General features: G+C 29.0%; 1 protein-coding gene across 8 annotated transcripts in view; it reads left to right on the forward strand.

Moving 5' to 3' along the window:
• The window catches only part of LOC106689708 (zinc finger autosomal protein), a 16,256-nt gene extending 5,937 nt beyond the window's left edge, over positions 1 to 10,319 (forward strand). The window contains exons 3-6 of one of the 8 annotated variants that reach the window (XM_014434843.3): positions 968 to 1,012; positions 1,159 to 1,242; positions 4,092 to 4,547; positions 8,481 to 8,678. In XM_014434843.3, coding sequence (XP_014290329.1) covers positions 968 to 1,012; positions 1,159 to 1,242; positions 4,092 to 4,474 — 512 coding nt within the window. In that variant the 3' untranslated portion in view covers positions 4,475 to 4,547; positions 8,481 to 8,678. Of the gene's footprint in view, positions 1 to 967; positions 1,013 to 1,158; positions 1,243 to 1,843; positions 1,991 to 2,947; positions 3,248 to 4,091; positions 4,548 to 5,923; positions 7,590 to 8,480 lie in introns of those variants that run through there. The other 7 variants (XM_014434844.3, XM_067048425.1, XM_014434845.3 and 4 more) reach the window with 7 other exon arrangements.
• The last annotated feature ends 303 nt before the right edge of the window (positions 10,320 to 10,622 follow it).

A 10,622-nucleotide genomic window follows, 5' to 3' on the forward strand; every position in this document is an offset into this window, starting at 1 on the left:
AGTATTGAAACAAACGCAAAGCACTGTTGAATAGAAGAAGATTTCATAGTTTGGTAAGAAGGATGTGTTCAGCCGTATTGAATGCTTTGGAGAAATGTAGGAGAATGAGGATAGTTAGGTTTTGGTGTTCCATGGCAGTTTGGAGGTTGTGGGTTATTTTAAGGAGAGCGGATTGTGTTGAACAGCCAGGTTGAAAGCCGGAGTGTATAATGTCTCACTGGACAGAATCAAGGTCAGGTTGAAGGGATTCATAGGAAAGGAGCTCCAGATTACGGTATGATATGATTTTAGGAATAAAACATTTGACTGGTAGGTCGTATGATATTTGGATCAGATCGTGAGATGAGAGGAAGGGAATGGGGTAAAAGGTCTAACCAGGTGTCCGAGGATTGTGTGTGATGAGTAGGAGAATAAGGAACGAGATAAAGATTGAGGGAAAATATTACGTCAATAAGAAAGGATTTATCACTGGAATGAGAGAGCATGTTAATGTTAAAATCACCAGTGATGATAATATTGGAATAAGTGGTAACAAATTGGACAAGAGAGGATTTGAAGGTGTGATTGAGTGGAACTCGGGGAAGTCGATAAACGATAGCAAATAACAGGGGAGAGGATATGCTTAAAATTTTAACAAATGTGTATTCTGCATGAGGAATGAAAGGAGAATAAGAGTATAGTGATTGTATTTGGTGAATTCTGTTTTCATCCTATTAATTTATGTTATGAGAGATTTTTTGGCTTTCTCCTTTTGAATACTCAATTCATTTATATAAGTTATTAAAAGTTGTTTTACATTCATTGAAATGATGAAATTAGAATTTGTTTTTATGTTTAGTGTCTGACAATTATACTTTTATGTTATTGGTTGATTTGTTTTTCATAAAGGAATGTTTGGTTTGTTACTACTTATCTATGTGATAACTATATATCAGTCAAAATAAATTTATTGTTTTTCTGATTTCAGTTTTTTCTGATAAAGAGGATAAACAAGATGAATATTGTATTTCAAGTTAGTATTTATTAATGCTGAATTATTTATATTTTACAGAAAAAATTGTATTGTCCCATTTACAATTTTATAACTTCATATTTGATTGATAATGTAATAAATACTATTTGATTTATTAATGTAATACTGTTTTTTTTTCTATTTAGATGTTGAAATATGTCAAGTTTGGATTAAAGAGGAACCTGGAATTGAATGGTTACCAGAAGATATTGAACCAAGCCCTAGTAAAGGTATATTATATTACTATATTTACTAAAATATGTTTAGCATTAGTAAAACTTGGTGGTATTTTCATTTTGTTCATCATCATCTCAATTAGAAGGAGATTCTTTAACTCAATATAGTTTAATAATTATATAGACCCACAAACAGCACTGATCTGGGACCTTCAGTTGATTAGTTTATGTTATTAAGTACATATTTACTCTAGATTTAATGAAACTAAAGTTTGCATGATCTTACAGCTAGTATTCAAGAATAATATCGCACTCTCACAAAATGTCACCTTTCAAAAATTGGCTGTATAAAGTTTTCACTAGGACTCATGCTGCATTTCACAAGCACAGAATGCTCATCCTTATTGAAAAGATTTATAACTCCTACTTGGTGTGAGGGCTCTGGAAGACTCTTTTAATAATCTTCGATTTATCAAAGTGTCCGGGGATTATGTTCAAGCTTAAGAGTGTTTAGCCTGTCATGCACGAGCGGTGAAATGGGTCTCATTGTCCAGGATCTTTCCAAGTTTTATTGTTTCTGGGGAGCTTGGATGGATTGGTGTTTGATTTAATTTATAACTGATCAAAAATCAAAAAAATCCATTTTTTTTTTTAGTTCCTGAGCCAAATTACTAACTGTTGATATGATTGTACTAAGCTTATGGGCTTAGTAAACTGCTGAGTACACTCAATCTGGTCCAAACCCACTCCTCAAAATGAATAGGTACTTGTAGGGCTTTATTTTTATTACTTATGATTGGTTAAACTGGTATATTCTACTTACAGATAATTTCCAAAATAACTTTTGCACTAAATGTTGAGGATATATTAACATACAAAGTTAAATACTTATTCAAACAAACAACAATATAACAATTTTGTATACATTTTTTGTAGTATCTTTTTAGCACCAACATAGGTAGTAATCTAACTTAATAAAATATTAAAAAGAACATAAATTGTCAATTGTGTTACTTAATATGTAAAAAGTATTTGTTCTGAACACATTTTTAATAAATTTAAAATTTCGTTTTACCTTTTAATCGTAATTCAATTTTTCAGTTTTTATATATTTTATTTTTGTGCATTTAGGTCACAATGAAAATATTTAAAAATGTTGAGCACTTTTTATTAAAGAATTTCTATTAGTAGTCATTTCATAATTCTTTGTATTTCTATTATTTTAAATGTTGAAAGAAGACAAAGTTCTTAGGTTAAAAATCAGATAATTCAAAGCATAGTAATATTAAATAAACTTAAAACATAATATAAATAAGATTATAACAGTCTCTTTTATAGAGAATTTAGAAATTATTTTAATGAAATCACTCAAGCTGATTTCTTTCATAAGATAACTAACATTCATCTTAAAATGGAAGTATTTAAAAATTTTAAAAAGTTTGTTTAGAAATTTAAAATCAGGAATAATTGTGAGCGCCTAATCCCACTCCTTAAATCAGTTTTCAATTTCTCATTATCTTCTTGCAACAGAACAAATAAATAAGCTTTTTTTTCTAGCTAAACCTATTTCAAATCAAAAACAGACATTGAATGTGAAACAATGTCAAATGGTCATAATTTTGTCCTGAAAGTAATAGAAAAATATCAAGAAAACCTGTGTTTATGCCAGTTATATCATGTTGTTTACCTTGATTATAAATTATAAGAAATTTGTACAGAATGATGAGAGTATATTTAAAACAAATCCTAATGCCAACAGGAAAACTTATTCCTTCCTAGTTCAGATATAAGTAGTTCTATACTACCTAGAGCTAACTGAAGGAATAGTAAGGTCAGTATGGATTGGTGTAATCTAGAACGACCCCTTCAAACTAAATGATTCCAGATGGAAAGGATCACACTTGTGAAATGTGTGGAACAATGAAAAACCAAATGATAAAAATATTGGATGTTATGCATTAAATAAATACATCAATTTCATTAATGTAACCCAATTTAATAAAAATCAAAATTTGAACAAAATTTTCCCATGTATATTATAAAAACTACTAATTACTAATAAATTTTTTTTCTGTAAATATTATGGAAAAAATCATATTTTTATATTCGGACAAATACAGCTGAGCTGTGAGGGTTGTATCACTGCTCCTTGTATCCTGAGAGTAATGGTGTTTGCCCTGTCTGTTGTACCCCTTAAGAGTATGGCTGGTGTCAAGACCCAAGCCATCTTCAACCTATTCCTCTCGCACTTGGCTTCTGTCAGGTTGGCATACTCACCAGCTTCATCTGTTAATCTGGTTCAGCTGTTCAAGGCAACTACAATGGCCAAGTCATTTTTCTTCCAATTTAACATAAATTTTCCATTTTCAATGATGTACACTTTGATTATATGTATATATTGTTGTAGTAATGAATTGTGTTGTACAAATTTTATGTTCTTTTTTTTTCAATTAAAAATACTACAAAGTCTCGATTCCGTCCCCTATCCAACTTGGCTGATTAAATCTTCAAATTTGTGTAATTCAACATAAAATGTTCTAAAATGACTGGATATAATACCATCAAAAGAAAAAAAGGATGCAAACTATAAAGTTTAATAATAAAAAAAAAAAGAATTCAGTCATCAAAATAGAAAGGGTTCAATGATAGAATGCCGATTCCGTTCCTCACACGGTTTTAATATTTTTTGACATGACTGTCACCATCACAGCAGTGCTGAGGAGAGATACTGGTGTCGGTTCGTGAGTTCATTTATTTACGTCATGTGTTATTAATTTTATTTATTTTTTACTACAAAGAATAACAATACTAGTGGAGTTAAATTTATTTTAACGATCGTGTACATACTTTTTTTTCCATAAGTCTTCAAACCTGAGTTTTTAATGATTCGGTATTTTTTTTAGGAATTACCTTGGCAAAAGTTAATAAAAGACCTAGTGGTTTTGCAAAAAGACTAATAGAGAGGGAAAAGAAAAGGAAATATAGAGAAAATTTAAAAGCAAACCCTGAAAAATTGGAAAAGATGAGGGAATATGATCGTAGTCGAAAAAGAAAAGCAAAAGGTGAGGGAACAATTAAAACAGTTACTGGTTTAACTCAAAGAGAAAAATATATACTACAAAATATAGATTGGAAAGAAGATACTTCCAAAGAGAAGAAGAATATAGAAATAACAGAAAGTGCTGATCAAGTTGTGGACATAAATTCTTCACAAAATTTGCCAAGAGGACATACTCCAGGTGATGAAAATATTGGAATTGGCTGGTCAAAAGAGATCAAAACATAATAAATCAATCATATGATCCATCCACTAGTGATTGAAGATTAGTGCATACATCCAACTTCAAATGCTGCTAAAAGTATGAACTTAATTACTCTTCATAACTGTAGTTTATATAATTTCAAAACCCTGTTTTTAATTGTAGAATTTTGAAATTGATCAAAATATATTTATATTTTTTTTAAAGTAAGGCAGAATTTCTTTTTATTTTGCACATGGACTAGTTTATAATGCTTTTCAGACATTTCATAATACCAAAAATATTGTTAAATAAAAATCTTTAAAACTTATTGTATTAAAAAAATACATGTATACATATTATCGTAAAACTGTAAGTTTCCGATTGTCAAGCAAATAATATTTGTAATATTAAGACACTGGAAAAATGAAAAATCAAAGGAGTTTATATTGACATAAACGTTTCATAAATACAATAACCAAGTATAATTAATTACATTTGTTTTGTACACATAATCTATTCAACAATGCAAGGAATTAAATATGATTTTTGCTTTAAACTAATTTAAAGCAAAAATCATATTTAATTCCCGATATTTTAGGAATTAAATATGATTTTTGCTTTAAACTAATTTAAAGCAAAAATCATATTTAATTCCCGATATTTTAGGAATTAAATATGATTTTTTCAAAATTGAGAAATATTTTTTAATTCATTATAATTGTTATAAATTATAGATAGTTGAGTTACAAAACATGGTGAATTTCCTTATACACCAATTGAGCATTGTTACATCGAAGAAAGAAAGATATATTAAAAAGTTTCTTAGCAAAAATGGCTTTATTAGAAGATATATAATGGTTGATCGAGGATATTCAGATGATTTAATCCTCCCGATGTGAGAGTGCAATATGTTCCTAAATCCTAAATTGCTGGGATTAGTTCACTACTAATAAGTTATTAATGAAAATGGTCTGTATGATTATTTGCATTATTTTAAATGGTTGTAAAAGACTATAGTTTCTATTTAAAATTAACATTAATTTGATACTGTTATCTGTGGGATGATTGGAATTGTTGGATAATGATAAATAACCTAGAGACTTTTTTGTAGAGGTCAAGCAACATAATGAAATAAGCTCCTTGTTAACTGAAACCTATTAAAAAGCTCAAGCTCATTTGTTTGAGATTTTCTAAGGAAAATGTTTTTATATCCCTCTTCAAAGTTGTGGATGGGTCAATGTGTCCAGTTTCTTTTTTTTTATTATTATTATTAAATGACTTTTTACAAAATAGATGTCTCTTATAAAAAGTATTTTTAATTTATTAGGCTTGAAAAAAGTTGAAATAATGTATGAGAATTTAGAAAGTAAAGATTGCTTGTCTAGTGATGAACTATTTTGTTGCTCTTGCGGTCTAATGCCACGTCAAATGTTTCTGATAATTTACCGGACAACCTTTATATTAATGTTTAAAATAAATTATTATAATTTTAGGTAAAGTGTTTATCAACAAACACATGATGGTTTATACCACCAACAGATATGTTGATACAAAGACCTGGCTACTGGCACAAAAACTGGTCAATTATTAACGAGGAGAAGATGGTTGGGGGTGCGGTCAATGATAAACACAGATAAGTTGGATTAACCTATTTTATTGTGCCAACGTTTCGGCTAGAGTTTCTAGCCTTCTTCAGGGAAATCAAATGCCTAATCGACGTTAATGGTATTAGGCGTTTGATTCATGATCCACGGTCAACTATCTCTCATAATTATGGTTAATTTTTAGTAGAGCTAGGGAAAATTAATTATAAATAAAACTATTATTAAATTGTTATGGGTACACATATATTTTCCGAAAAGATAAAGATCAGAAAAAAGTTAAAGCTTTTTAAAAAACAAAACATAAAAATGAAACTTAGCTGTTGAATTAATTTTAAAATTCTATACAATTTTCTCAAGTAAAATACATCATAGGTTCAGAGTTAGTCACATTTTATTATCAGTCTTTTTTACATATTTACTTGTAATATAATTCTAAGCAGAGTGGAAGAAGTAGGAGAAATTTCTGAATAAAGATTACAAAATTCCCAACAATCTTAGCAGATTTGAAGGATTAGCTTGTTTCTGGCTAATGATAAGACAAGTTCTCCAAATACATCTTTATTGGATGGGCATAGTAGTAAAATGTATTATCTAAAGCCAACAGGATGGATATAAATTTTAAAGACATAGTAATTTATACTGAGCTGTGACAGAGAGAATGTCATGATAGTTTTCTTAGTGCAGCATAGGAAAAAGTATGTTCATTGGTAATTTTTGTCTTCCTTATTTTCGTAAAATTTATTTGAGAGAACCTCTAAGTGAAGTTAATTTAAATTTAGAATCAAGTACCATTATTACTATAATTTTCAGTTCTGAGTCAGTCACTCTGTAATTATTATTAGTAGTTTTTGTTTAACTTAAACCGTTACGATTTGATCTGAACTGTTTTTTTTATTATTTTAGGTTTCTCTAATCATTGATTCAATTTCTTGATCCATCTCATATAATAAACGTTTCCCTACAGTTAATCTAATAAAATCAGTGTAATGAATGTGCTTACTCCGGTATGAAATTTTATTCTATACAGCCTTCCTCAATAAGCATTCTATCATATGCAAAAAGAATTTTTCAAATCGGATTGGTAGTTGCTATAATCAGCCCATTTAGGCAAGCTATCTCATCAGCTATATACATTAGTATAGACGTGTAAATAGCAATATGTTTAAAATTGGTAATTTTATTATTACTATAACTTTCAAGCTCCATGAGGATGAGTAGATAAAATTTCAAAAGTATGTTTGTTGTGAACATTATTTGTGCTTTTATGTATTATAATGTGTATATTATAATATAATTTTAATTGTTTAATAATTTAATTGCAATATGCGATGTAATATAATGAGAGAGAGAAATGCTTTATTCATTCATGCTGCCCAAATACATTGGTTTGCTTCATTACACAGCATAATATAATATAGATGATACAACTTCAAACCTTTAAATCATCCAAATAGTGCCCACATGCTAAAAACATCATGTTGATGAAACAAAAAAAAAAAAAATCCAAGAGGAAAAGTAAAATTTTCTTTATAAATGTAAAGGAAATAGTAGAGGGTGCGGTCTGAAACGAACAAAAAATAGTTTTCCTCTATTTATTTGCCAATGTTTCACCCCACTTTGGAGGGCTTTGTCAGAGCTAAAAAAGATACAAAACAATTAAAATTATGTTGACAATGTAAGATAATGAGATGACAATAAATAAGATAATTAAGGCAGGGTTAAAAATTATGCAAATATAGGTGCAAAATTATATTAAAAAAAAATAATAAGAGGTACAACCTCAATAAGTAAATATAAAAAATACATAACATATAGTTTTAGGTTTAAAATGAACAGGAGAGGTAAAAATAGAAAAGTAGTTATAAAGGAATTAAAAAATAAAAATTATTCAGACTAAGAGACGGAATAAAGTTCAATACAAAATATATAATAATAATTTTTATTTATAACACTTTAGAAGTAGTTTAATATTTGACAAGGGCTGTCCATAGCTCAGTGGTTAAGACACAGTCTTACCAATTTGATGTCTATTGGCAGTGCCGGTTCGAATCTGGCCTGGGACCATCGACTTTTTTCATTGAGTGGTGGTCCCACAAAATGAAGAACTTTGACCCCCAACCATGGTTAGGCAGTATAGGACTAGGATAGAGGAAGACTCCAATGGGAGTCTTGGCCGAAAAAGGAAAAAAAATATATATATATATATATATATTTGACAAACAAGTTGATTATCTGTGTCCTGCTTTAGAATTGATCTCTATCATTATAATTTTAATAAAACAATTAATTATGGATGAAGTATGAAAGTGTTTATCTTATATTTTCTGCTGACAAACTCATATTTATTTACTTTAAATTTTCATGGTTCATATTTATTGATTTTTATTTTATAGTATTATAATTTAGTTTGTTCTTTTGTTAAATTGATTTTTGTTTTGTATTTCAGATTTCCATGATAGATTTATTTGCCACCACTGCAGAGTGAGCTGCAAAGAAAAACATTGGCTGAAAACTCACATTGAGGATGTACATATAAAATCTTTAGTCAAACCAGAAATAATTAATGATTGGCATATAAAATATTCTCATAATCCAAAAGTTATTTTTAATGTTCATAAAAAGAAACATAATTTGTTTGAATGTCCATATTGTAAGTTTAGTACACCTGATTCTTCTTTTATAAAAACACACTTATTATCAAAGCATCGTGGTCTAAGGCCTCAGAAGTGCCTGCATTGTGAGAATACCTTCAATGCTGCTCATTGCTTCAGGCATCACATGTTAACAGAACATAATAGTCTGAAACATTATCAATGCCCTCACTGTGTGTACATTAGTTCAGATCCTCTTCAATTGAAACACCATGTACTGATAAAGCACATGTTTGAAAAACCCTTTCTATGTCCGCACTGTGACTATCAGACAAAAATATCAGGTCATTTAAAGCTGCACATAAATGCAAGACATATTACTGAAATGAGTTATAATTGCCCTTATTGTCATTTCAAATGTTCACAAAGCAGACATTATAAAATACATCTCTTAAACAAACATTCGTCAGTCAAACCCTACCAGTGCCCACACTGTTCCTATAGCTCAGCTAGATCTAGTGACCTGAGGCGTCATGTATTAGCAAAGCATACCAATCAGTATCGATACCAGTGCTTGTATTGCCCTTATAGAACAGTTGATGCTGGAAACTTTAAGAAGCACGTTGTTAGGTTGCATGGTGATATCAATCCCGGTTAAATTACTAAATAATTAGATAAATCATTTAACATTTATCAGTTGTAAATGTTTGAGAGTAACTGGACTTGATGAGTCTTTGTTTAACATGTTGAGTACTAGGGCAGTCCCGGAATATCACTCTAAACTTACATAGAGAGGCCACAGTGGTGTTGGTGGCCAGCCTGAATATTATGATTAAAAATTAATTCCTGGTCAAAGTACTGCTTAGTAATAGAAATAAGCTCTTGTATTATATTACTGCTATAGAAATTAAACTATGTTTAAGAAACACAAATTTGATCCAAACAATTTTTACAGGGGACTTGTGTGTACAAGGTGTGGTATACCTGAAATTATGAATTTATGATTTAATTTCTGATGGTAATATAGTAGTTGTTACCATAATTTATTCTATCATAAAAAAAAAAAAAAAAAACTTTCCCCCTACTCGAAAAGACATTTAGTTCCGGAATTTAGGAATAATTTAGGAACGGTCATCACAATTTTCTGTTGAGGACCTGAGCAGTACCTGGACCACCAACACTCAATGCAGTATAAACCAAAAATTAGGTATTTATAATGTTAGTATAATATTATTTACCATGCTTAATATATATAAAAATTTTAATTTTCACCTGAAGTTTTCAAAGGGCTCAACGTGTTAACAAATGAAGTGTTGTGAAAGTAACTAATGTTTTATTTTTTGTATTCTTTGTGCTTCACCTAATTTGAAATTTGGTGGAATATTTAGTAATTGCATCTTAACTAAAATAAGGATTTTTATTATTTGCTAGTTCTGCTTTTCTTGCCAAAAGACAATTGAAATAATGAAACTACAAAACACTGGTAAGTATTAAAACATGAATATATGAACATGCATTAAGAAGGTATCAAAAGGAAATGTTGGTTTTTATTAAAACCAATGGTAATATATGTGGTGCATAGAAGAATGATTTTTGTCAATAACTTGGGTCCTTATATTAAAAGATTTTGATGGAAATTTGCATAAATTAAAAGAGTTTTGTGATAGTTTCAGAATAAACAAATTTAAACAGAATTTTAGTTCGTGATAATTCCTATCCCTTAATACTTTTCCATTTTATTTTTTAGATTAAAAATTATCATAGAATTACAAAAAAAAGGGGAATTTTTTTATTTTTTATACTATTGAATATATTGTAATATGCTCCTTTTGAGTAAATAATATATTTTGATGTATAAAGGGTTTTTAATATGTTTTATTTTATGTACCATTTTAATATTCATTTGTTTTGTTTATCCAAAAAGCAAGCAAACCAAGTTTCATTGTTTATAATAACTTCGTGAGTAAAAAAACAGAACCAAGATGGCGGTACGTTGA

Source organism: Halyomorpha halys, unplaced genomic scaffold (assembly GCF_000696795.3).
Source record: "Halyomorpha halys isolate HHAL.00 unplaced genomic scaffold, Hhal_1.1 Scaffold1433.1, whole genome shotgun sequence".
In the NCBI taxonomy this organism is placed as follows: Eukaryota; Metazoa; Arthropoda; class Insecta; order Hemiptera; family Pentatomidae; genus Halyomorpha; species Halyomorpha halys.